At 44.3% G+C, this 27,955-nt stretch overlaps 2 protein-coding genes across 4 annotated transcripts in view; both read left to right on the forward strand.

Annotated features, from left to right (window-relative positions):
• LOC109487696 (otopetrin-1-like) overlaps positions 1-16,670 on the forward strand; it is an 18,140-nt gene extending 1,470 nt beyond the window's left edge. The window contains exons 1-9 of one of the 3 annotated variants that reach the window (XM_019791726.1): positions 3,133-3,192; positions 4,475-4,637; positions 10,932-11,067; positions 11,528-11,663; positions 12,190-12,353; positions 12,798-12,993; positions 13,617-14,071; positions 14,427-15,050; positions 15,655-16,670. In XM_019791726.1, the coding sequence (XP_019647285.1) occupies positions 3,183-3,192; positions 4,475-4,637; positions 10,932-11,067; positions 11,528-11,663; positions 12,190-12,353; positions 12,798-12,993; positions 13,617-14,071; positions 14,427-15,050; positions 15,655-15,792 (2,022 nt within the window). In that variant the 5' untranslated portion in view covers positions 3,133-3,182 and the 3' untranslated portion in view covers positions 15,793-16,670. Of the gene's footprint in view, positions 1-3,132; positions 3,193-3,828; positions 4,117-4,474; positions 4,638-10,931; positions 11,068-11,527; positions 11,664-12,189; positions 12,354-12,797; positions 12,994-13,616; positions 14,072-14,426; positions 15,051-15,654 lie in introns of those variants that run through there. The other 2 variants (XM_019791728.1, XM_019791727.1) reach the window with 2 other exon arrangements.
• Positions 16,671-20,362: 3,692 nt separating this feature from the next.
• Positions 20,363-27,083, forward strand: LOC109487700 (otopetrin-1-like). The gene is made up of 7 exons (XM_019791736.1): positions 20,363-20,488; positions 21,606-21,741; positions 22,679-22,842; positions 23,829-24,030; positions 24,649-24,803; positions 25,600-26,559; positions 26,838-27,083. The coding sequence occupies exons 1-7, from the start codon at positions 20,363-20,365 to the stop codon at positions 26,973-26,975; spliced, it is 1,881 nt and encodes a 626-aa protein (XP_019647295.1). The 3' UTR covers positions 26,976-27,083.
• The last annotated feature ends 872 nt before the right edge of the window (positions 27,084-27,955 follow it).

The raw sequence follows: 27,955 nt of genomic DNA on the forward strand, positions 1-27,955 counted from the left end.
CGCCTGGAAAGGAGGCTACCAATGTTCTTTGTTCCTTGCCGTTGTCTAGACATGTAGCCTCTACCAGGCTTCGGGAGGCGGATGAGGGGATTACTTTTATACCGTTTGATCGTAGCGATCAGGCTTCGGGTGCGGCAAAATGTTTTAATTTCTCCCGGCAGACAAACTCCCCTGACATGTTATCTCTCTATTTGGCCGATTTCTACTCTTTCCAGCCGCCTCCCGAAACCTGGTAGATGCTATAGGCATGGCCTCTACCGGGCTTTGGGAAGCGGCTAGAAAGTTAGACTTCACACCGATAAAGATGCCAGGGGAGTCGTTAAAGAATACTGTTTGACGCTCCCGAACTGTTAGCCTGGTATCCAGTCTTACGTGATTGGGGGTATTGGGGTGTTCAGGCAGGTTGTGTCTCCGGGGGCTCTAATAGCTTCCCCCGCCCAGTGCAACAGACCGTCCCGGTAGGAGTGTTACGCTAATAAGAGACAGTATGCTTGGGGATTTGGTTTCCCCCAACAGCTAATCAATCTCTCGTGAAATACACACCGGGAAACCTATGTGAGGCGGGCGGTGGACAGAGCTCTTTCGGCCCCGACCACGATCAGACTGGATATACCAGGCTACCGAACTGTACTCTTTACCAACTCCCGGCATATTACTAGTAATCTGTCTATTTAGTATTTGGCCAATTTCTAATCTTTCCAGCCACTTCCAGAAGCCTGGCAGAGGCTACAAGTCTGAGAATCCAGGCTAGGGCTCTGGCTCTCTCCCCAAGCCCCAATTTCCGGCAGGATGTATAAGAGGAAGTGATAATGAAAACTGGCCAAGGGCGTAAAAAATAAGTCCGCACACACTTCCAGGGGATCCAGATGTTACGGTCAAATCCTTAGTGGCCTCGGTAGGCTCTACCAACCCCAAGCAGATATTAGGACCGGCGGATAGATTATCAAATTAAGTATAGATGTAAATTTTTAAAATATCCTGCTCATAGACGACATCAATGAAAATAACAATGACACCGCAGCCTGGAAACACCATATGTCAAACCTGTTCCACGCAAATACCTACTCTCCAAGCAGACGTTTGGGTTTTGGGGGTATTTTTAGCGTGTTTTTTTTATCGGGGTTTCTCTTTTTTCCCACCAAACAGTTGGGTTTGGTGGGAAAAAAATTCAGTGCAAAAGAGAAACCCCGATAAAAAAGCCTAAAAATACCCCCAAAACCCAAACCTCTGCTTGGAGAGTAGCAAATACCCACAAAAAGCGCCCCCAAAAAACAGTCACTCAAGCAACTAGTACCGTCACTACTGGATATGATTTTGGAAAAGGTCAGACGTTTCAGGTAGTATCCAAAGTGCCTTTCATTACAAAAAGACGTGGCAAAAAAGCCTATGCCATCAGAAGATGAAGTATTACGTCTCCTGGCACATTGTACACCTGTCACCTGACAAATCTCAAACCAACGGAGCACCAGTACAAGCCACAAGGCATACAAGCTCAGGGTAGTCTCTACCAGACTACTACTAACTACGCTGGCTATACTAGTATTTTCCAGGGGAGTTTGGCCGCCTTGGGGTTTGACTGTGCCGCGCAGTTAGGGAAAGAAACTACCTCCCCGCGGCCGGACTACCTTGGCCCATGTTATTCTCTTTTTTGCCAACGATCCGCATTCCCGTAGAAAGGCCTGGTGGAGGCTAAACTCATGGGGATCTTCTCGGCACTAGGAGTGTTGCCCTCCCGCTCATGTCAATTACCGTGCTTCGGGGCGATTTTTACGGGGCGGGTTTCAATTATCTCACTCCCGATGACGGCTATAATCAGAAAGGTCGGCTGTCAGTAATATATCGTATGTCAGAGAAAGGGTCAATGCTTTGCTTGAGTATGCCGTGCCCGAGGGATGGTTTACCAGGCTACGCCGTGCCCCACTGTGGCCGTGCCCCGACCAACAGTAAAAGGCTAGACTGAAGTAATTTTATGGATGACATTTTATGGACGCTCCCAAACTAGTGCGCGCGGGCGAATTAAAAAAATGACCCCCCCCCCAAAAAAAAAAAAATAAACCACAGGAATACAAAGCTGGCATTGGTAATTTGCGGAAGTACATAGCTAAGCCTGACACATGGCTTTTTGCAGAATTTATGAATCGGCAATGTACGTATGTATATATAACTACATGAAATTTGGCATGAAGGTAGAGTGGGCTAATACCCCTAGGCGTTTTTTTTTTTCATTTTTGTGATACAGGCTTTTAGAATGGTTTTATTTGAGCTTTTTGGCTGTGTTATAGAAAATGTACTATAGCAGTGTGTTACCACATTTGGGTATGAGTCATCAGAATGGCATGTAAAGAAGGCAACCAATAGGCCTGTAGCTTTCCTCCATTCTCCTTGCTGATTGGCTGTTCGGATTTGATTGCTTTAACTCAATTACACCTGCACAAAGCCATGCCATATTGACAGTATGAACTTTATTCAAGTGTTTTGGTGGGTATGTCAAGCTTCCCTGCTCCAGTGGGGCATAAACGCTTCTTTTTATCATGAAAATCAACAGTTTGCATTATGCAATTAATAGTTGTCACTTCCTACTATATTTATATCAATGTAAAGAATTGTTTTACCTTGTATTTCTCCTTCTTTCCCTGCCATGTCGTGAAATGTGGTGAAGTCATGCTGAATTTGCTCCAAAGCAAATGTCGGCCTTTCTAGTTTTTTTTTTTTTTTTTTTGTATTTTTCTTTTTTGAGAACAGGCCAAAATCAAAGCGCGCGTGGACGTCATCCATAGAATTAAATCAGTGTGGCCTATTAAACATCCCTCTGAGTCTGAGCGAAACGAACCCTGACATCTGCATCCGTCACTTCCACCGGCCTGGAATTTTCCCGCCAAGTTTCAGGGATTTCCCGCCACATACAGGCGTGGCTGAGGCGGCTGAACGTGACTTTTCCCAAGTCTTCACACGGGAGGACATGTACACACAACCATGACGGACAGTTCGGCGCAACTGTACCGCAGATTCGGGAAATTGGATGGAATTGGACGAACGACTCTTCTACTCAGGAATTTGAGGAAGTTCCTATTATAGTGCCCTTGTTGTTGCAGTAGTGCCTGAACCAAAGGATTTGTGATCACGCCGCGTGTTGCAAGACCTTTGGAAGTTTTCAGGAAGTTTTTGTTTACTGATCTCAGACGATGAAGAAAGGTAAGAGGGTCTGCATGGGGGGGGGGGGGTCATCACGAATTACGCAAAATTTTCACCGCTGATTTAATACGAATAACATTAAAGTCTCAGAGCTGATTACGACTTTTACGATTTGCGGCTTATGTCCTATTACGAATTACGTTGATTTTGTGAGGCTGCCTACGAATTACGAAGTCTAAAAAGGCCTGATTACGCCTTACGAAAAAGGGCATGCAGGCCCTCAGGTAATGTCGTTGTGTTGATCAATCTCCAATCAAGCAGATGCGTGGTTTGTGACCATTTTTGTACGCCTTTGTCTCTCGTTTTGTATGTTCTCGGTCATGATATGTTGTGTGTGGTGGGGGGGGGGGGAGGGTGTACAAGCAAGCAAAAAGACGGTCAAAATCGATCCGAAAACCATACCTCTTGCTCGGAGATAATTTCGGACACCCTGCACTGTGCTATCACTTATCAAAGATAACTGTATTACTATCAATTTTTGTATGAGTGTAGAGTGTTAAAGTGTAAGATAAAACGTTCGAGTTGCTGTTTACCGACATCTTGGAGGGATTCCTTACATCCCGGAAAGATCTGTGAAGAGAGATAAGAAGAATCTTGAGGTTTACTGATTGGGCGTGATTCGAAGCAGATGTTTTGGATTCGCATGTAGGAGACCGGGAGAGCTTTAGCGGTGAGTCTGGGCGAGATAACAACAGAGCTGGTCCCACGGTTGTTTGTGTATGTGTGTATCACGGAACTAGTAAACATCGTGCCTAGATCATGGAGTAGACCACAGTGCAGGTTTCATATTTGGGACGCGTCGGAAGCACAGATTGCAAGGATTCGATACGTTTTAGTCATCACACACCTACCCCGGGCGTACCAACTTTTTCAGGAAGAGTGGTGGGTTCTTTGACGAGTGGCTATCGTCAACACTCTCAGAGGGTTTGTACTTATTTTTATTTGCACAGCAAAAATACAAATTTTACAGTCTGCGCTGCGAACTAGAACGATTTTGTCCAATGCTGCCACCGGGGCGTAGTTTTTTTCACAACACGTCCAAGTGCAGTGGATGGGCGTGTTGTTGTTCTCTCGCACCACGATTAGCCTATATGGAAGACTATCCCCAGGGCCAATACACAGGGCAGACCCCAGAAACCATGAGAAGCAGTCTACTAGTAGGAGTAGTGTTCTTGCTGTCCGATACTTCTTACGTCCCTCCTCTCCCTTACGTGTAGATTCTCATGTTGTATGAGTGAACTTGGGGCTCTCAACAATGGCAATGTTGTTGTTCTGTATCCAGGTCAGACTGCCGTGGTGAGCCCGCGCGACCCCGGCTCAACCCTGGACCGCATGAGGGACAACAACACTTGGACCGACCCGCCGCCACCGCCGCGACCGCCCCCACCGGCAGACGACAGCAGCAGCATGGGGGACGTGGACGTCACCACGCCGCTTAGACCGAGGTGAGTTCGCGGTGGTTCGTATAGCAACTAGAAGGGTGGATACTGTCGTAGCGTACGTGTGGTTTAGTCTCTAGACCCAGAAGTCCAGAATCAGGGTCGCTTTGGACTTGCAGGTTGGATCCAAACCGACCCTGACCCGTCTTCTGCTCGAATTCCGGATGTAACAGACGTCTCATGCTTTCCACGGTCCTCTGTTCATTGTTCATTTCGAGTCCAGGGACATATTCCCTAGACCTAGTACATTGAACTTGTATATACATATGTACATAGCATCTGTTAGGCTATTTTCTGTGAGCTAAAACTGGATTCTAGGTGCATGTTTCATTGCCATTTTCCCTATCCCATTGTTTGGTATTTTATAATATTAGACACTGGTCAGTCACGTCATTGCTAGGTAGTAGTACCACATACTAGTACATGTACTATATAAAAACTGGAGGCGTGGGGGGGGGGGCGGGAGGCTTCATACTGTGTGAACAAACGCAACGCTCCAATTTTTAGGACAGCAAGCTAGATCAAGCAAGAACCCAATCGGAAAAGTCTAAAGCAAAAAGGCAAAACGCGTGACAATTTTGACTTTAGTTTATTTCAGACAGTTACAACAATTTCTCCATCCTTTCGTCATTTAGAAGATCACCGAAAAACTGCATTTCTACGAAGATCACAAAACCCACTAATTATGCAGAATGTGGGACTATTCATTATCCACTGCCTTCAAAGAAGAAGTCGAACCCCATAATAGCTAGCACAGTAGTAGAAGTATAAGTTTTTCCAGACAGTTGTTACCGGTCTCCTGTTACTGTATTGCAACGAGTATTATACTTGATTGTAAAAGCAATTAGCCTACGGGCATGATTTTGCGAATAAAGTTATTGAAATTCCAAAGGGAAGGTTGAAACTCGAAAGGTTATATTTAGCTCTTGACCCACAAAATTTATGTTCCGTGAAGTCGACCGTAAAAGTGACTGTGAAAACAAACGGATCAGTGTTAATGTGACAATCCCTGCAAAATATATTTGTGAATCTATTGACAAAAAAACTTGAATGTGGAATACGATCTATTGTTTCTGAAATCCATTAAGTTATGTTCATAAACTTAACCCACGATTGTCAAAACTGATTACTGGTACAGGTAACTTTTGATAGGACTGATATCTAGTGAATAACAAGACCATATGTTGAATAGCAAAGTTCTTTTTATCACAACCATTTATTTTACACTAGCCGACGTTTCGATGACCTTCTGTCATCTTCATCAGGGCAATTCTGACTGGTTTACAGTGCACTGACACAGTAAGTGACGGTTAGTGCACAGTAAACCAGTCAGAATTGCCCTGATGAAGATGACAGAAGGTCATCGAAACGTCGGCTTGAAAAATGAATGGTTGTGATAAAAAGAACTTTGCTATTCAGTCGTTTACCAACCTGATGAAATTATTTACGGATGAAGACCATATGTTGTTTGACTATTGAATTTGAAATGACTAGGTCAGTGTGGAATCGGATAGATTGTTTTTGAAATTCCCAGAATTTTCTGTTTAATAACCTCGAAGATGGGTTGTCAAACTCGCTCAAGGTTGATTCAGGGGCGCAGCTGAAAACACGGTGTTGGCCTGGGGCGACAACCGGGCAGTGGGACGGCTGAAACCCGAGCCACGGCGGCACGCAGACCCCATAACCCGCTCTTAGGCCACAACAAGTGAATTTTATGGATAACATTCTCCGCAGACTCCAAATCTAATGCGAGCGGGCGAAAAAAAACAAGGCGGGCGGAAAAAACAAGGTTCCTACATTTCAAAATTTTGACTCAATCATTGTACAAATGGTTTTGATTCAGTGGGAACATCACATATACACAGCCAACATCACATATCACTGCATCAAAGTAAGAAACAAAACATTAAATCATAGCCTTGTCTTGTCTCCTCTCTTCATAGTTATCTGCTATCCATGTTCCAGCATGGCAACAGACATCTTCGGCATGTTGACCACTGTCAGAAGGCAACAAAATTTCTTGTTTTTTTTTCCAAAATCAGGCGAGAATGCGCGCGATGATGTCATCCATAAAAATTACTTGCTATGGCCTTATGCCCCGCAGGCCGCGATATCTTCATTTTATGGGTGACGTCTCCTGCTACTTTGATTCTGATGCATGATTGTGAAGAAATATAGCCTTGTGCTACTTTGATTCTGATGCATGATTGTGAAGAAATATAGCCTAATGTACAAGGCTAGAAGAAGTAAGAAAGATCGTGAAGTACAGAGCGTTATGAATGAAGCAAGCAAGTACTGGCCGCCATGTTGGTGTCCACGATTTGCATTTCCAGGGTTCGTAGCTCAAGCGTATACAGCGTTTTCTTTTTCATCGGAAGAATTCACGTAGTACAAAATGCATTCTCTTCTTTGAGTAACAGTAACACAATTAGAGTTTATTTGAGAGGGCCAGAAGATCTCTAGATGCCAGATACAGAGATACAGAGGCTATCTGTTAGTTGTTTCCATTTCTGAACGAGATTTTTCTTTGTTAACGGCTAAAAATTAAAAAGACGCCAACGTTATCCATGAAATAGAGTTGGCGTGGCCTTCGTCTGTTTGACAGATCAACGGACTATACAGAGTGGAAACACGTCAACAGACATGATGATTGGGTTGGGTTTGGTGGGGAAAAAATTCAGTGCAAAAGAGAAACCCCGATAAAAAGCCTAAAAACACTTACAGTACCAGCGGCCCGTACAAAAAGACTGAAAAACCCTTTCTTACACAAGGCAATATGCCTGTACAACGAGTCCTTGCAGTAATGACTTTTCAAGACTCTCTGGACTTCACTTCAGTGCCCATGTGTGGCTTTGTAAAATATTTGTCAGCGTGTCTGTATATGTTTTGTAATGTAAATGTGTATGTATATTTACTATGTACATAATTGTAAAAATCAGTGTTATTCAGTTTGGTTGACTTGTGAACTGGCTGCAAGGCTGATTTTATTAATAAAACTTGAAACTTGAACTAAAAAATACCCCCAAAACCCAAACCTCTGCTTGGAGAGTAGATAATAACAGACATGACAAATGTTCAGAAATAGAACACACCAACATGTGGTAAACCGGGGCATGTGAACGGGCGACTGACAGCCACGAAGCCGGCGTCACAAAGTCAACAACCTTGCCCGAATTCGCAAGTGCAGGTCGCCGAATTTTAAAGAGCTTACCGTGAAATGTAATAATAAACTAGAAAAGTAACATTTGCAAAGCAAATGCATCATGTTTACCTTTGGATATGCTCTGCTCTGTTAATATTCTCACTCAAACACATTCACATACACGTACATGTATATGGTGACAGGAGCCTAAATGCCTACTATGAAATTGCAACATTGTATGTAACCCAACACCAGTTACTATGGTGACAGACGTCAACAAAAGAGGCCATTGGCCAGGTCAGAGGTTAGTGTTTGGAACAGAAGAAGAAGAAGAGGAAGAAGAAATGGAGCAAAAACAATATGTTTTCCTTCGGTAAACATAAAAATATGAACCAACAGATATTACGGAGTTGTTTGTGACTGTGTGACCCAAAAGCACGATTCCCGTTTTCTACGAAGATCCTTGGTAAACTTTTTAGAGAGTTTGCAAACAGCTAGACTCTCAACAAGTTCAGTATATGGCCGGGTTAATGTTATTCTTAGGTTCATTTGGCGTATAGCCAGAGTACGTGAACAACACATCTTTTATGGTTAAGTTTATTATTTCAAAGTTCTCATGTGAATTAAACGCGGCATGTAATGTTTGTATGTCAATGGACAATCTTAAACATCACAATATTATGATCGCGACGAGGTTATTATGTTTACCGAAGGAAAACATATTGTTTTTGCTCAGTTTCTTCCGCTTCCTCATCTTCTTCTCCAAACGGTGACCTCTGACATGACCAATGACATGATTTGTTGACGTCTGTCACCATGGTGACTGGTGTTGGGTTACATCATGTTGCAAATTCATGGTCTGCTCTGCTCTTGTCACCATATATAGTACTAGTAGTAATTGTATGTGAATGTGTTTGAGAATTAACAGAGCACACCATATCCGTAGGTAAACATTATGCATTTGCTTTGCAAATGTTGCTTTTCTAGTTGATCAAGTTTATTTGTGATCAAACTTATTCCTCTTTCCTTACAAATAGAAAACTACTTCTTTCTACTAAGTGCTCCACTTGACAGTTGATTCTCCCATGAAAACTGAAGCTTCCGCTGTATGCTTTGGAAAACAGCCAACAATAGCGCGGCACTTTGCACGTATGCAACCCTAAGGCCACAGCAAGTAATTTTATGGATGACATCAGCGCGCGCATTAATTTTCGCCTGATTTTGGAAAAAAAACAAGAAATTTTGTTGCCTTCTGACAGTGGTCACCATGCCGAAAATAGGCAAAGATGTCTGTTGCCATGCCGGAAGGTGGATGGCAGATAACTATGAAGAGAGGAGACAAGACAAGGCCTCTGGTTTTATGTTTTGTCTCTTACTTTGATGCAGTGATATGTGATGTTGGCTGTGTATATGTGATGTTCCCACTGAATCAAAACCATTTGTACAATGATTGAGTCAAAATTTCAAAATGTAAGAACCTTGTTTTTTTCGGCCCGCCTAGTTTTTTTTTCGCCCGCTCGCATTAGATTTGGAATCTGTGGAGGATGTCATCCATAAAATTTACTTGCTGTGGCCTAACCAACATTGCTCTGCATATACTGAAATCGGTACTACAAATTGTCGTCACCCACAAAGCCCTTACAAGTACAGATAGCCTCTATCTCTAACGGACCAACTCCCTCGGCATGCTACCTCTCTATTTGGCCGATTTCTACTCTTTCCAGCCGTCTCCCAAAGTCTTTTAGACTGAATAGGGATAATTTGTAGAAATAAATTAAGCGTTTAGACGAGGCGTGTGAACGATCGAATATCAGCCATTTAAAATCAAGTCTGTGTGGGGTCAAACAAGCCCCCTGCACAAATGGAACGTAACGAGCTCCAAGATATCCCCGTGTATGGCCGTGTTCATGTGAAGTCAGTGAAGGCGCTTAAGCTTTACATGTGGTTTCCCCCGAAGCCGGTTTCAAGTGGCTCCATCTGAACGCTCCAAATCACATTGAAAGCGCCTCGATCCCAAACCACTTCTAGAGGTGGTTTCGAATCGGTTTTCCCGCATCGCGATTTGCGTCTGAACGCAATGTGATTTCAATGTAACCTCGCCTGGTCATGTATTACGCTGTGATATTTCTTTATTTACATGCAATACCAACTTTTACGTGGCAGCAACTTAAAGAGCAGTGATGGTCAAATAATGTGTCCGTTCTAGGGCGAGCTTCACCGCCTCTGGCGGGACTACGTCGGCATTCGGCCAAGATACGCTGGGAGGGGGGCATCAGCAAGCAGGTCGTTGACCTCTGACATTAATAACACGCCACCTTACGTGTTATCATCAAACAGCAATACATGTAGCTCAAGCGAATTGTGATCGGACACGGTTTAACAGGAGTGTGTGGCACGTGGACCAGATGTGAGGAATGTGAGTTACCCGAATCGCGGTTTGGGTGACTTCACTTAAACATGGCCTAAAATATCCCTGTGTACGTGAGCGGGAGAACCCCGTACACTGTGCCGTGACGTACCGACAGCTGGATCATCAGGACATGTGTGTTTAGCGTTGTTTGTTCACGGGGTTAATTGGGAGATACCCTGCATCTGTCCCGGGTCAGACAGCCGGTGGTCTGTGGGGGACGGAGGGGCGTGAGTTAACGTCTGTACCAGCCTTAATCTCCAAGCAGATCCTACGGTGGCAAGGCAGTTGCCATCAGCCACCGGCGGCTAATGATTACAGGGGATGACCAATGTATTTCTTTTTTTTTTTTAGCATCGTATACCTTAGACCTGATGATAGCCTTTCTTTATTACTATTGTTGTAGTACTCTCTAGTACATTGTACTCTGTACATCCGTGCATTTATCCCTCCGGGGAATGAACATGCAATAAAAGTTTCAAAAAAAAGTTTCAAAGGTCAATACTTTTGTCCAATGGTTACAGCCTTGCCACCGTAGGATCTGCTTGGAGATTACCAGGCTCTGTAGTCTGGACTGCTACTAATCTCCAAGCAGATGAAGATCAGAAGGAAGACCGCAACATAGTCTGACAGTCGCACGAAAGTTGTGAAGGGCGCATACAGAAGAATCTCGGCAGTCAGAAAACGTCACGACCGTTACCCCGAACATCTGCTTGGAGATTTACTCTGGACGACTTTTTTTCTTTTTCAGTGAAGGTCAGGTGGATCACGTGACGTACTACGCCCTGGGGTTCTGTGGGATGTACGGCATGCTGATGGTTGTCATAGGAACGGTTCTGCCAATCAGCGAGTTCATCACGGAGGACGTCGTCCAACCACATGTCGACGTAAGCACGCCGTATTTCCCATGATACATGTATTGCTTGTACGGACCATCCACTCAGACCAATCGCTTCATCGTACGTCAAACGGCCCTTGCGTACCGGGCTGTGATTTGTCCTCGCTGCGTTAGCACTGGTCAGCCATCAGCCAATCAGAGCACTCACGCACCCATGATGAAGAAAATGCTGCCAGCCAATCACGTTGCCTCCTGACCAAAGGCGGCAACATGATTGGCTAGTAACCTAAATCCCTAAAGCAACTGGAGGGCAAGTACATGTATATGACTGGCTGGTGGTTGACAAGGGCTAGTGTTAACAAATTGGAGAAGAAGAGGAAGAAACTGAGCAAAAACAATATGTTTTTCTTCGGTAAACATAAATACCAGTAGTACGTCTAAATTGTAAGTCGGGTTTTTAGCAGTGTTCCTACCCAGGTTTAAAGTCATTTGTTTATGTTTTTTTGCAGAGCTTGCTGGCGTTCCTGTGCATCACGGGGTGTGTCTGGCTAGGAGCAGTGTTCCTGTCCAGGTGTAAAGCCGGCAGGTGTCCCAAGGAGAACAGCACGGACGACTTCAACATGTTCCTCAAGTGTGGCCTCGTGGGTAAGTAGAGCTTATTCAACACCTATCACTTCAAAAGTATTCAAATACAGCAAAGTCTACGTGGCGCCAGTATTGAATGGCTGACATCTCCAGAAAGTTAAGTATAACCCGCTATAATCGAGTGAGTCAGTGTATGTTATGAAGCCTGAAAGTGCGGAATTGAATTACATATTATATTTGAAAACAAGTGGATTTTTTATATTTACCGAAGGAAAACATATTGTTTTTGCTTTGTGTCCTCCTCTTCTTCTTCTTCTTTTCCATGCCAATGAAGTCAATGGCCTGAACCTGACGTCTGTCACCATGGTAACTAGTGTTGGGTTACATCATGTTGCAATTTTATAGCAGGGGGGATTTGGACTCCTGTCACCATAATATATGAATGTCATCATATCATCATATGAATGTGTTCGAGTAAGAATTAACATAGCAGACCATATGCATACTAGTAGGTAAACATTATGCATTTGCTTCGCAAATGTTACCTTTCTAGCTACGATTATGATTTTCTTTTCATCTGTCGCAGGTTTCGGTATTCTCAGCGTCCTTCAGTCCGCCATTGACGTGGCGATCTACGCCGAGTACCAGACGATACCCGGATGTTACCAGGTGTCTCTGACGTCATTCATCCGCCCCCTAGGTTGGATGTTTTTCTGCCTGATGCAGATGTACATCCTGCTCACCTTCCAGGTACAGTGTTAGTGTGGTCACATGACTGTGACGTAATTTTGCGTCCGCAATCTTGGTATCTGCTGTTTTATTTGTACACATTTAGAGAGAAATGGCATGTCGCCATCTTGGATCCATTCATTACACCAAAATGGCGGCGACTGCAATATACATCAACAGGCTTTATTTTCGCGTGCACATTACCTATAAAGCTTTTAAATTCCAACTGTATGTATATCTGTATCTGTATAGCCGGTATAACCGCCTTTCGGCGTAACACACCAGCTTCGCAGGCACGCGGCGCGGCGGCAGCTGGCTATATTACACCGATCGACTTGTTACACCTAACCCTTGAACTTATAGCTCTAGACTTTGTTATATATATATATATATATATATATATATACAGGGAAAAGACAAAGCATCCGGAATGATATTTTTAATTTTCGATTTTTAATTTTCCAGATGTGTGGGCAGCCCCACGGGTGGCGGTCGTGGTTCTACGTGCTGGGGCTGATGCACTGCGTGGCCACCAACCTGTGCGTGTGGGTGAACACCGTGGTGCACGAGACCGTGGAGGCGCTGGAACACCGGCTCAACCAGACCGTGGTGGCGGAGGAGGGGCACGAGCAGGCCGCCTACAAACTCATGCAGCATATGGGTGGGTGCAACGGGCTTTTTACCGCACAGTATACAATTCATTGTAGTTATGAGACCACTCGTGTTTCTTGATATACTTGCACTTTGACGTATAACAGATCACATGGAAGTTGGAAAGCTGCTATTAATTTTAAAAGCGTCGAAAGAATTTTATATTTAAAATGTATATGTCATATTTGGCGATACATGCATATGCTCCTTCAGGCGACATAGTGATTTTTTTTTATTCCAACATGTAATCACCAGACGTGGTGACGGCACACTCAAGTTTTATCAACTTATATTAATGTCGCCACCAACACGGGACAAATACATGACAGGACAATACTCATTTTCACCTAAGCGAAGTGAGGAAAGTCGTGTAAAGTGCCTTTCCCAAGGACACAAGATCGGTGGCATGTCAGGACTCGAACCCGGGACCTCTAGGTTCCGAGTCGCGCAATCTGCCACTACGCCACACGAACACTCGTGGCGTAGTGAAATTTCATTCAGTAAATACGTGTAATATAGGACTTCGAATTTCTAAATTTACAATGACCAATCGTATTCAAACTACTCCTCACGTACCGACGTGTGACCTTGAACTCTAACCTTTCGTGCTCCAATGTCCTCCACTTTCAGCAGATTCCGGAAATGCCAGTTCCGAGCACCAGTGTCCGCAAGTGTACCTCCAGGAGCTGAAACAGATGTTGTCGCCTCTGCTGTTCCCCTGTACGGTGGAGGAGAGCCTCATCGCCGCCGCTGCCTTCGCCATCACCCTCATCCAGATCAAGAACCACGCCCTGGGCAAGACGGTGCCAAGACGACTCAAGACAGCGTCTCCCTCTCCTGGCTTCTTCTGCATGTCTTCCTGTAAGGGGCTGATCACCGGGGTGGTGGTTCTGGTCGCCATGATCTCCGTCGTGGCCGTCTTCGCGTTCTCGCTCCACGGGCCCGGGCTGGACCACGCGGCGACGTCTCTGGCGTACCAGATCGTGGTGTTCACCATCCACATCCTGTGTATCGTCTGTACGGTGTCCGCCTGGTACTACCTCCGGCAGCATCGCAGCGACCAGAAGAGGGAGGCCATGCTAGACAAGGTATTTCAGTTATATGTCGTTTTAATTTTAAACAATGTAAATCTCTGTAAACAGTTTGAATTTTTGAAATAATTGTTTCACTCTAACAACCGTATGCACCAGTGATACTGGTAATTTGGATTTCAGTACAGACATTTGAAAATCATTTTTTTAACTCGGAGAGACGGGGGGCGGTATAAACTTCTTGTCACTTTGACCAACTGCTGACGCCACGTGTCCCTTTGGTCACATGTCTTGTACGATTGAGATTCCAATCTGAGAAAGGCTGTAGTAGAGGCAGCTCAAAATTCAGTGAGGTTTCTAATGCTGGAAAAAAAGTTCAGCTACTGATGATATTGTTTTTGTTTGCCATAAGGTGTTGCTGACCGTGTCGATGGCAGGGGTCCTTTTCCTCGGCGTGCTGGGGCTGATAGCCGGGGTGATGGCGGAGCTGCGTACCTGGTCCGACCAGCTGCTGGCGTGGCGGTCCGCCATCCTCATCATCGAAGCCGCCCTGCAGACTCTGTTTGTCTTTGACGGGCTGAACCGAACGCCGTGGGCCCGCCAGGGCGATAAGCGCGAGTTATCGCCCATTGTAGTTTCTGCAGGAGAGGATCAGAAGATCAACCAATCACACAACGTTGATAAGGACGACCCGGGGTTGCCTAGCGACCAATCTGTGACCGACAGCGTGACACTCCCTGATCACGGAGGGTCACGTGACAGCAGCAACATCCGGGCCATCGACTGCAGCGCCTTCATGTCGACCGTCTACACCACCTGCGCTTCTCAGAACAGCCTCCAGGGGGCGCAGGACTCTCAGCAGGTGGAGCTCTTCGGGACGACACGGGAGGGAGTCCGCCGGCGCGCGTCGGTCGAGGATGGCAGGCTGGCCAAGAAGCGGAGCCGGCAGCTGGTGATGTTCCTGTTCGTGTTGAACGTGACGCTGTGGCTTGTAGCCGTGTCCACTCTCTACATCCCGGACACCTATAATATACAGGTAGGAGATCTAGACTCATTTGAACGGGGGTAACAGAAATATAAATGTGAAAACCTAAGCTTTTGTTCCACTAGTTGGAAAAAAGGACTACAAATTTATCCACTTCAAATTTGATACTAAGGAGTAATTTCCCCAATTTACACATCAAAACCTTAACTTACATGCATACTATACTTTACTTCTTTAACTTAATGGCTTCAATTCTAATGATGATGTTTTAAATTGTAATAGTTTAGCAACTTTAGTAACTCGTAAGTTTTATGCCTTCACTCACTAATTTATTAATTTAATTACTAGTATTTTATCATAGATTAGTTCTCTAATCTGACCTATTGCCTTAATTCTCAATTCTAGATCTTAATCCTTAAAGTCTGTGCTTGTGTATAAACCTGTGCTTACATACATGTATTTTGTTTGGCGAGCACTGCAAGATTGGTACCATAGAGAGTACAGGCTAGAGGTTATCTTAATAAACTGGGGGAGGGCAACTTGTAAAGGTGCGTATGCGCCTGTTTTGCCCTCCCTTTCACTTTGTGAAATATTATGATAAACAAATAAACAAACTCATCTCAATTAACTCAACTCTTCTCCATATCATCCTCAGGAGCAGTTCTACCACTCGGTCGCCTGGATTCTGCTCAACCACATCTCCCTGCCGCTCCTCATCTTCTTCCGCTTCCACAGCGCCGCCTGTCTCTTCGAGATCTGGGTCCACGCCTACCGTCTACACTCGGATTTGTAACACGGCCAGATCCACGCCTACCGTCTACACTCGAATCTGTAACACGGCCAGATCCACGCCTACCGTCTACACTAGCATTTGTAACACGGCCAGATCCACGCCTACCGTCTACACTCGGATTTGTAACACGGCCAGATCCACGCCTACCGTCTACACTCGGATTTGTAACACGGCCAGATCCACGCCTACCGTCTACACTCGGATTTGTAACACGGCCAGATCCACGCCTACCGTCTACACTCGAATCTGTAACACGGCCAGATCCACGCCTACCGTCTACACCCGGACTTGTAACATGGCCATATCCACGCTTACCGTCTACACTCGGATTTGTAACACGGCCAGACCTTAGGTCATAGCTACACTGTGCGAAATACCGTTCTCTTTCGGCACTGAACTCGATAAGGCTTGGCTGCCCTCCAATACAGGTTTTCAAAAAAAAAGTGGACCTCTTTGATACCTGACACCGTATTATACCAGGCAGCAGTGTACAGTATAAAGTTAAAACATGTAACGTTATTTTATGGTCACTAAATGATGTAACCATCCATTAATCTTCAAAATCCATAGGCAGAAATACCTTTTGTATGTAGTACGACTAGTCAACTGTACTATCTTCATGTTTCTATTATAATGCTCAAGGCACTGTATACTTTTGTACTATGTTTCATATTCAAAATGTAAGAATCGTTACATTGCGTTGGGAGTTTTTCTATTGTCTAGTTTTAAATGCGATGTGTTGTTGCTCAGAATGTATCCATCTTTTTAATAGCTTTCAGTGAATTTCTTCAGTTGTCATTTAAAGTGTATATTTTAACGGTGCGTAGGACTAATTATGTATGACACAAGCTCAACAAAAGTTTTTTTTAGATATCCTACAATCGTCCTTTGCGCTCATGAAAATAGTTTAATATCGTCGTTTTCCATAACATCACATTGTCATAAATATTCTCATAAATCTTCTCCCTATATTACCTAGAGACAAAGCTAGAAATAGGCCGATGAATCTATTTATGAATTGTGTTGATTGACAGCCACCATATACATGGGCAATGCATGTGTGCATAACATATCATCACCATTGTAACATTCTCTGTATTGGCCAAACGAGATGCTTATTATGTGAGCTTATTATGCCAATGCCAACGCTACATATGGCCCATTGCATCGTACGCAATAAGATATGTAATATACAGCCTGAAAACAAGAAACTGAAACTAGAAAGGCCGACATTTGCTTGAGAGCAAATGCAGCAGATGGCTTCACCCTATCCCCCATACCGTAAATGGATCTATCCTACGATGGCTACCAATAGTCTACACCCCCATGCAGAAATGGAACCTTCCAATGCCGGAAATAGCCAAAAAGCCCTATTTTACATAACTTTAAAGTGGTGTATGTCAAAATCGTGAATGACATTCCATGGACATGTGTCCAAGGTATTCCCATACCAAATTTCAGGTCATTCGGATTTAATATTAGGGCACAGGAGCCAAAAATGTACATTTTTGGTCCGAAAATAGCAAAAAAGCCCTATTTTACACAATTTTAAAGTGGTATATGTCAAAAGCGTGAATGGCATTCTTTGGACACGTGTCCAAGGTATCCCCATACCGAATTTCAGGTCATTCAGATTTAATATTAGGGCACAGGAGCCAAAAATGTACATTTTGGGTCCGAAAATAGCCAAAAAGCCTTATTTTTCCGAATTTTAAAGTGGTGTATGTCAAAAGCTTGAATGAGTTTTTGTAGACATATGTCCAAGGTATCCCCATGCCAAATTTCAGGTCATTTGGTTTTAGTACCTGGGAACCAGATCTCAAAATGTATATTTTTTGCCTGAAAATGGCCAAAAAACCCAAATAAAACAATTTTTCAAAAAAATGAAAAAACGTGTCGGGGTATTTGCCCACTCTACCTTCATGCCAAATTTCGTGTTATTTGGCCGGAAAATGGCAGAGATGAATCCATTTAAAGAAATGGCAGGAGAAGGAGAAGAAGAAACATGAGGGAACACAATATGTCTTCACCACTTTGTGGTGAAGCCATAATAAAATCGTCCGATCTAAAGTATCGTCACGTACTTATCCGTTCGGGCGTTGCCCCCATGCTTTCTGGTAACCACGGGCAGCAGGGGGTAAGGACATGAACTGCAATTCACTAGTAGTCTCGCATCAGGCCCCATGACGGACATCTTCATTTTGTTGCCATTATGTTTATGTATTACTTTTAGGTTGCTGCTAATGTTGTTGAAAGTGTGCCTTCGCGACGCAATAGTAATTGGAAAACATTACCGTCGTCAGCAAACAAAAAGGCAATGTCAAAACGCCCACCGAAGAGCCTGCTTTGGGGGCTAATTCATCAGCACGTACGAACAAAATTCTACCCCAGCTCTGCAGTCCATCTGCCGTTTTCACTTGGCCCTGTCCAGAGGTGAGTGGAAGATGGGGGACAAAGTTTACCCTGTCGTGGTGTCGGAGCCCGAAGAGCTAAGGTAAGCCAACCCGAAAAAAGCATAGCAACTTGCCGCATTGCTTAAACACAATAATGTACATCACATAATCGTTCGGACGAACGCTTAGCGTCTAGAACAGTCTTCGGTCTAGATGTCATAATATTCCTGTAGCGTGTCTGTTGTCGTATGACGTTCTGAAAGACTAGCCCTATTTTTGCCGCAACAAACTGTCAAAGATGCGTTGACAGTCCTACAGATGCCGACCCGCGAGCCGGTTACAATGTCTGCGGCAGACGGTACTATTTTGAGCATTATGATATTATCTACACGGCTTTGTCTATACTAGTACGTGTCAGTGAGATCGTAACGGATTTGATTAATGTAGCTGTATGACTCAGTCAGGACCGGGGGTATATCACATGTCATATAAACGAGCAATAGTTAGCAATTCCGACTGTAGTATTCTACGTGGTCTACTGTATCCATACATTTTACGATAGCACGCTGGTAAGAGATGTTGTTTTATAATTAACTGTGGCATAACTCTGTGACTGGATATAGTCTGACTGTGCGTGCCGTTTCGAGGGTTACTGAGGCAAAACTGCACCGACGTGCCAAAGCGTCCGTCCCGGTTAAAAACAGCACCGAGGAGTTAGCAGCACATGGTAACCTTGACCTTTATGACGACACGGAGGGACCCCAACATTCTAGATAGAAAATTATTAATTTATATTATATTATATTTATATTTATATTAATTTCTTGAACTTTTTCATCAAGTCAATGTGGCACTTCACATATGCCATCCCATATCAATCATCGGTTACATGTTGAAAAACTTAAAATGTTCTCCAACTCAAAATTTGACTCACCAGAAATTTTCGACTGAATCACTCAGTCTTCCTCAGCTATCTGACCCAAATGCTGTGGACACGTGATTTTTTCCCACGTGTGACGTCAGCAAAGGGTCAAAGGTTGTCTGAAGTCGATATCGACCCCCGTCCCGGTTGAGCGATGGTTGAAGTGCCCTGATGTACATGTATATGGCCTCTTTTATGCCTCTCTTGAAGTAATCCTGTTCGGTGTCCAAGATTCTGACCCCCTCCAGATCTACTGTGTGTCCCGGTGATTTTAAGTTTTTCATAATGTAATTTACCAACTCAGATGAACTTTCATGCTGATCGGTTACATGTATTGAGTTCATTACTCATTAAAAATGTCGTCAAAATTCAATATCCAATCGTAGACTGCAGTTGGAAAGCATTCTTTTTGTAGCCTGATCTGTCAGCCTTTTTAGCTTTCGTCCGCTCCACACGATCCGCTACTGGACGAACGCTAAAATGGCTGACACTCGCAGGCTATTATTTTTGTACCTCAAAGATGTAAACCCAGTGAGTGGTATACAACGGATATCTAATGCGTCTCTAACGCGTCACAATGGGGCGAAGAGTTGAATTTATCATTATGAATTTATGAACGTGGGATACTAGTATTTCGTTTCTATGTAGGCATTGGGTAGAGAAAGGGGGGCATGTAAGTTTAAGGTATGATCCAGAGTTAGATACGTGGATTCTTGTGCAATAAGAGATGGCGAGAAGCCATTGGTATTCTTGAAGACAAAATAGAATGCACAGTCGACCAGAAATATGACAGTTGGTACAGCATGGTTGCTTTACTTTAACTTTGACATCAATTTGTTTTCAAAAATCTATGAAGAGATCACCTTATCATGAAAGTTCATCTGTGTTGGTAGTAATCATAGTGAAACATTGAACTTTATTTCAACACAGGGGTTACAGAGCGATCAAATTTTCAGCGACCACTGTCTCCTTCATCAGGATAATGAATGACCAATCACTTCACAACGTGATCTCGCGAGAGTTACGGTTTACAAACACGTGACCTTATTCACACGAGATTTTACTGATACGTGATTGTAAACCGTAATTCTCGTGAGATCACGCTGTGAAGTGATTGGTCATTCATTATCCTGATGACGACGACAGTGGTCGTCCAAAATTTGATCGCTCTGTAACCCTTGTGTTGGAATATAGTTCAATGTTTCACTAGGAGATCACCTTTTTCAGACGGCCATCGGTAATAGGTACGGGCCGGATGGAGCACGTGACGTATTACGCCCTGGGGTTCTGTGGTCTGTACGGGATGTTACTGGTGGTGGTGGGGACCGTCCTGCCAATCAGCGAGTTCATCAGCGATCACCTGGTCAGGCCACGAGTAGACGTAAGTTACTAGTACCACCACTCAACATAGGCCGTGTTTAAGTGAAGTCACCCAATGCGCTTTACATGTGGTTTACCCCGAAGCCGGTTTCAACTGGCTCCATCTGAACGCCCCAAATCACATTGAAAGCGCCTCGATCCCAAGCCACTTCTAGAGGTGGTTTCGAATCGGTTTTCCCGCATCGCGATTTGCGTCTGAGCGCAATGTGATTTCATGTGACTTCACTAGGTCATGGATTACTGGGTGATATTTCTATTTATATGCAATACGAACTTTTACGTGGCAGCAACTTAAAGAGCAGTAATAGTCAAATAATGTGTCCGTTCTAGGGCGAGCTTCACCGCCTCTGGCGGGACCACGTCGGCATTCGGCCGAGATACGCTGGGAGGGGGGCAACAGCAAGCAGGTCGTTGGCCTCTGACATTAATAACACGCTACCTTGCGTGTTTTCATCAAAAAACAATAAATGTAGCTTAAGCGAATTGTTTCAAAGGAATGTGTGGCACGTGGACCAGATGTGAGGAATGCGAGTTACCCGAATCGCGGTTTGGGTGACTTCACATGAACAAGGTTTAATAGACCGATCCTGAAGCCCCGCCCACCTCCGTTAAAACATAGACATGCAAATATTTGACGGACATGAAGCCACTCTCTCATTGGTCGAACCGCTAATTGCCCTACTCTCATTGGTTGAACTTCTAATTGTGATGGGCATTCGGGATCGGTCTAGTCTGACGTGGTTAAGCTACCAACATGAAAGACACTATAATGATCAGAAAAGTAGTCGACTCGATTTGTTTTCAAACTCAACACACCTGCGTTCAGTGGTCACTATAATTGGAGAGCGCCTTGGCTAGGAATAATCAGTTTATTTGAATCATTGTCAATGAATTTCGAAATGCCGGTCGCCATCTTGGATCAAGCATGGCGGCGTTCGTTCGACATTCGTAGGCTGTGACGTCATGTGCACCCATTCAGGATACGAGCGATCGTCATGCTGTCACGAATAGTAGGCAAAGAGCGGATGACAGTTGGGTGATTTGCCTACTGATAATTTGCATATGTCTTCAAATACTCTGCAGGTACACGATGTAGACTAAAGTTTGTCTCCCCCCAGGGATTTTTCTGCTACCTGTACGCGGTGGGGTTTGCCTGGCTGCTGGCAGTGTTCGTGTCAGGGTGCCAACATGGCCGCTGCCCTGTCGAGGGGAGGAAGGACGACCTCAGCATCTTTCTCAAATGTGGATTAGTCGGTAAGAAGGCATTAATGTTACACAGTAGTAGTATTATCATATGTTTACCTTCGTAGAAGGAAAATATTGTTTTTGCCCTGTTAACGTTTCTTCTTCCTCTTCTCCGACTTCTCCAGACAGACGTCTGTCACCATGGTAACTGGTGCTGTAGCAGACACCCTGTGGTGTTGGGTTACATTATGTAGCAGGACAAAGTTAACGTTGTGAGAATGGTCTCCATATATCATATATAAATGCGTTTGATTATAAAAAAACAGAGCAGTTGTTGTTTGTGGAAATGTTAGGCTAAACATTATATGTGAAGGTAAACATTATACATTTGCAAATATTACAGTTTTAGTCAGGGATGCACTGCATTGTACACTTCTGTAGTTCATATGTGGCCATGTGGCTCAAAATGTATAGAAAAAGAAAACTTAAAAGATTTTTGTTCCAGCAGAATACTGTTTGAAAGTCAGTGATAGAGAGAGAACTTTATTGACACAACAAAAGTACAGCGACTTTCGTAAGGTCTAAGACATGTAGATATACAGACAAATAAACATAGGTACAACGAAAATATCCTACGTACAAAACAATAGATGGGTCAACTACTTGTTCTAAGGTTTAAACATTCTTTGATATATTTACCTATTTGTACACAGTAAGGGTTATTGCCTTCTAGGGTGAACTTAAATTTATCTATAGCATGAAATGTAACAAATTCTGTTGAGCAGACGGAGAGAAGATTGAACAGCTTTGTGCGTTTACAATTCAAATTAAATGTTGTTCGTCTTCAATATCATTGGGACAGAATGGACAAAACCTCTGGTCGCGAGGGATTTTTTTATATCTTCCTAATTCTATATTCAATTTATGGCTAGAAATTCTCATCTTTTTAATGGATCTACGACAAAGTAAGATTATTTCTGGCAACCATAACTCCCCCCCCCTACAGGTTTCGGCTTGATCAGTGTTATCAAAGCTGCCCTGGAGGTCGCCATTTACGCAGAGTACAACACGATGCCCGGATGTTATCACGTGGAGCTGACGTCACTGATGAGCCCTGTCGGCTGGATCTTCTTCTGTCTGATGCAGATGTATATTCTCCTAACCTTTGAGGTACATGTAATATGAACAATTTCATTGTACTGGTGATGTTTAAAGTTTCGTAAAAGTAGATAATCTTCCATTTGGCACCGCTCTAAAACGGCGGGTAGAGTCGTAACCACATTGCTATTTTCATTTTCGTCTCGAGATATATGAAATATATATGAAACCCCTCATACATTTAAGCTTACAGACAAAGAAAAACGCCTTTCTTTTAACTACCCAAAACCCTCACATTATGGCATCCGGGAAAAGTGCGACATAGTGTCTCCCATGGCTTACTCAGATCAAGGAGATTTTCAACCTACTTGCTCAGAAGAAGTCAAACCTCGCAGGCCTTCTTTTGTACCTTGTTTCATTTTTCCCGTGTCTTTGTTACCTACAATTAGTCCTAAGGCATGAACTTGTAACAAACTATATTTAAGATGAACTCACTGCCAAACGTAACGTGTTAGTCCGCACCGTTAGTAGGGCAGATAACTGAAATAATCTTTCAAATTGTGATACAAGCACCAAACTTGGTACAAATACTTATTAGAAATTATTATTTTGAAAAAAAAACGCAGGCCACTTGATTTGACTTTTGGCGTCCCCTAGCGGCGCTTTTTGGTACTGCAGCCGACCTTCCGGGCTTTGTATCTCCTGTTCTAAACATGCTACAGTCATGATTTTTATGTGGTAGAAAGCTGTTGGGATACGAAAGAAGTGACGTAAATTTTGTGTCTCTAGCAGCTTGCGTTGGAACTGCAAAAGCGTTTTTTGCCGGTGCACAATTTGCTCCAAGGGCGCTCTTTGCTACTGCAGCCGACCAAAAAGTCCTCTTCTTTGAGCAAATTGTGCACCGGCAAAAAACGCTTTTGCAGTTCTAACGCAAGCTGCTAGCGTACTTTTTCAAAAGAGTAATGTCTCATGGGTATTTGTACCATGTTTGGTGCTTGTATCACAATTTGAAAGATTCCTCCAAAATTTGATGTTATCTGCTCCACTACGTTGTTTAGATGAAGCAGCAGCCTGACGGGTGGCGTTCGTGGTTCTACGTGCTGGGGCTGATGCACTGCGTGGCCACCAACCTGTGCGTGTGGGTGAACACCGTGGTGCACGAGACCGTGGAGGCGCTGGAACACCGGCTCAACCAGACCGTGGTGGCGGAGGAGGGGCACGAGAGGCTGCTGCACGCCTCACACGACCTGCATGGGGCAGGTGAGGTGGCCCACAGTACAGTGCAGTAACCATACGGTGATGATAGTGATGATGATGATGATGATGATGATGAAGGTAGTAATGCTAATGTTGTAGATAACGGTGACGATGCTGATAACAATGGTAATGATGATGATATTGTTATGACGATGAGCCTCATTAGGTGCTCATCATGGTGATGATCATGATGATAATAGTGATGGTGACTATGACAACGCTGATAATGGTGAAGATAATGTTGGCGATGTCGTTGATGATGACGATAGTGTTGATGATGGTGATTAAGATAATCATGATGGAGACTATGACAACGAAGATGATGATGGTGGTGGTGAAGATAATGGTGGCGATGTTGCTGCTGAAGACGATAGTGTTGATGATGATGATGATGATGATTGTAATCCTGATGGAGATAATGACAACGACAATGATGATGGTGAGGAAAGTGGTGGCGATGCTGATAATGGTGATGATGATGATGATGATGACAATATAGTGTTGTTGATGATGATGATAATGATGATGACTATGTAACCATGATGGAGATAATGACAATGATGCTGGTTATGATGATGATGGATAAACTGACCGTATAGTATGGCTTAATCACAGTTACAGAAGCAGACGATTTGGACCTGTCCCCCGTCTGCCAGCCTGTGTTCCTACAGCACCTGATGAGGCTCATGTCTCCCATGATGTACCCCTGCACCATTGAGGAGAGCCTCATCGCTGCCGCCGCTTTTGCAGTCGCCATTGTAGACATCAAAGAACAGGTAACACTGCACTGGGTTTTTTTCAACAATCTTTATTCAGATTCAAGATACATAACAATAACGTTGGAAACGAGACAAACTGATACATGAACATGAAACAAATAAACAATTAAGGTAAGTAACAAATCTTTAAAAACCGCTAAACCCATGGCTAAATTATGTACTCAAATGCAGAGTACAATTTCTCCCCTTATCCATGTGTTTTGATACTTCCCCTCTTCTTCTTGCAATGTTAATCTCCAAATCATGAAAATATTTGACAAAAAATACAAAGTTCGACAATTTTAACATTCCCTGGCGAATTTTGAAAATGTACATTTTTCCTAACAGCATGATTAAATTGGAAATGGCAGAGCACTGGTCATTCAGGTCCCCAAACACTATGTTAAATCCATTCAGTTGCAGATTGGTTCTTTTTATTTATCTTTCGCCAACGATTGGGGATACCGACTTCTCAGTTTTGTATCATATCAGTATATGTCGTTACAATAAGTAATATTGCATTTTGAAAGTTCATAATGAGAACTAAATTGTTCTCCAACAACAAATGAATTTGACTCACCGGAATTTTCGCTTGAATCTCTCGGTCTTCATCAGCTATCGGGCCCAAGCATGCGTGATGTTTCAGCACGTGTGACGTCAGCACTGGGTCAAAGTTCGTCGGAAGTCGGTACCGCCCCCCGGTCGCCGCCGCTGGTCGAGAGAAGGCGTGTGCACCATGGTGTAGATGTTCTGAAAGCGTTAACGTACTTGTTCGGGCCCACTGTATTCAAAGCATCTTTTGTGCACTTTTCAGGCGTGTGGAAAGACACCGACGCGCCAGTGGAAAATCCTGTCCCAAACATCTCACTACTGCATGTCCTCGTGTAAAGGTCTGGTGGCCGGAGTGATCGTCCTGGCTGCTGTCCTCACTACCATCATCATCTACGGCTTCTCCTTCGGTGCGCTGGACCACTGGGCCGCCTCCATCGCTTACCAACTCACCATCTTCATGTGCAACATCATCGGGATCGTAGTCACCGTGATGGCGTGGTACTACCTCCGCTCCCACCGCAGCGAGCAGCACAGCGGGGCCGTTCTGGACAAGGCGCTGCTGTCCGTGGCGCTGTTCGGCGTTTTCCTGCTGGCTGTGTTGAGCCTGATCTCGGGAATCATGGCGACGCACCAGAACTGGTCAGACATGCTGCTGACATGGCGGATGGGGTCTGTCATCGTGGAGACATCCCTGCAGACTGTCTTTATCTTTGATGGACTCAACCGGACGTCGGCGCTGAAGGAAAAGGAACCCAAAGCTGTGGAGAAGGGCCTGGTGTCGTTTGCAACACCAGGAGGGGCAAACGGGGAAATTCTTCACGACGTCGTCCCGCTTCGAGACGTCTTGCCCGTGCGACAAGGCGTTATTACGGTTCATCATCGTCAGATCGAGGGTCCGACGATCATAGGAGGCAGCTGCGAGGACAGCCATGATGCACCGGGTGGTCGCTGTTCAAAAGTAAGCTGCGATCCGTTTTTAAAATTACCCTTTCCACTGCCCAAGAGTGATGATCGCTGGGTGAGCAAGGCAAAGAGGTACTGGGAAGACGAAGAGAATGTTGGCGGAGGAAAATACAGTGGCGGCCGCCAAAAGAACGTACCGGAGAGGAGGAGGATCCGCAAACGCAGCCGGCAGCTTGTGATGTTCCTGTTCGTGTTGAACGTGACGCTGTGGCTGGTGTCTGTGTCTACTCTCTACATCCCGGACACGCTCCAGGTGCAGGTAAGATACTAGGTTAGCGTTCTTACTTTCGGGAAAGAAGATATCCCTGTACGGGAAGGTAATGTTTTCTCTCGTGTTTGTGTGTTCGCAAGTATAACTCGCGGTAGTTTTAACGGATTCATTTGATTTCCGGTATATGATTAGTTGTCGGGGTCCAGGTGATGCGGTTTGTTTTTCCTTTGTGTCTGAATTTTTAGGTATTGAAATACAATAATTCGACAGCCCCAGATCCAAATCCAACCGTAAGGTGATTTCCTATTAATTTGTTTGCATTATAGGAGCAATTCTATCACCATGTGGCCTGGATTCTCGTCACCCACATCGCGCTGCCTCTTCTCATCTTCTATCGGTTCCACAGTGCCGCCTGCCTGTTCGAGATCTGGAACCACGCCTACCATCCACACCAATCCATGTAGCAAGTCATAAACCACGCCTACCATCCACACCAATCCATGTAGCAAGTCATAAACCACGCCTACCATCCACACCAATCCATGTCGCAAGTCATAAACCACGCCTACCATCCACACCAATCCATGTCGCAAGTCATAAACCACGCATACCATCCACACCAATCCATGTAGCAAGTCACAAACCACGCCTACCATCCACACCAATCCATGTAGCAGATCATAAACCACGCCTACTATCGACACCAATCCATGTAGCAAGTCATAAACCACGCCTGCCATTCACACCAATCCATGTAGAAGATCATAAACGACGACTAACATCCACATTAATGCATGTAGTAGATCATAAACCACGACTACCATCCACACTTATGCATGTAGCAGGTCATAAACCACGCCAACGGTCCACACCAATCCATGTAGCAAGTCATAAACCACGCCTACCATCCACACCAATCCATGTAGCAAGTCATAAACCACGCCTACCATTCACACCAATCCATGTAGCAAGTCATAAACCACGCCTACCATCCACACCAATCCATGTAGCGAGTCATAATCCACGCCTACCATCCACACCAATCCATGTAGAAAGTCATAAACCACGCCTACCATTCACACCAATCCATGTAGCAGATCATAAACCACGACTAACATCCACATTAATGCATGTAGTAGATCATAAACCACGCCTACCATCCACACTAATGCATATAGCAGGTCATAAACCACGCCTACGATCCACACCAATCCATGTAGCAGATCATAAACCTACATGCACACCAACCCATGTATAAGATCCAATGCCACGCCACCAACAGCCACACTAGGTAATATTGTTGATTTGAGAACAAAATCACAGAGATAGAATGGTCTTTATTTTACCTTGCTGCCTCCGAGGGTCAGGTACAGTTAGTTAGAGAAGAAAACTCGATGTTAACGTAAGGTAGGGTGTTATGTACAGAATAAAGCGTGACAAACAG

Source organism: Branchiostoma belcheri, unplaced genomic scaffold, assembly GCF_001625305.1.
Source record: "Branchiostoma belcheri isolate BF01 breed outbred unplaced genomic scaffold, Haploidv18h27 scaffold9, whole genome shotgun sequence".
Lineage (NCBI taxonomy): Eukaryota > Metazoa > Chordata > Leptocardii > Amphioxiformes > Branchiostomatidae > Branchiostoma > Branchiostoma belcheri.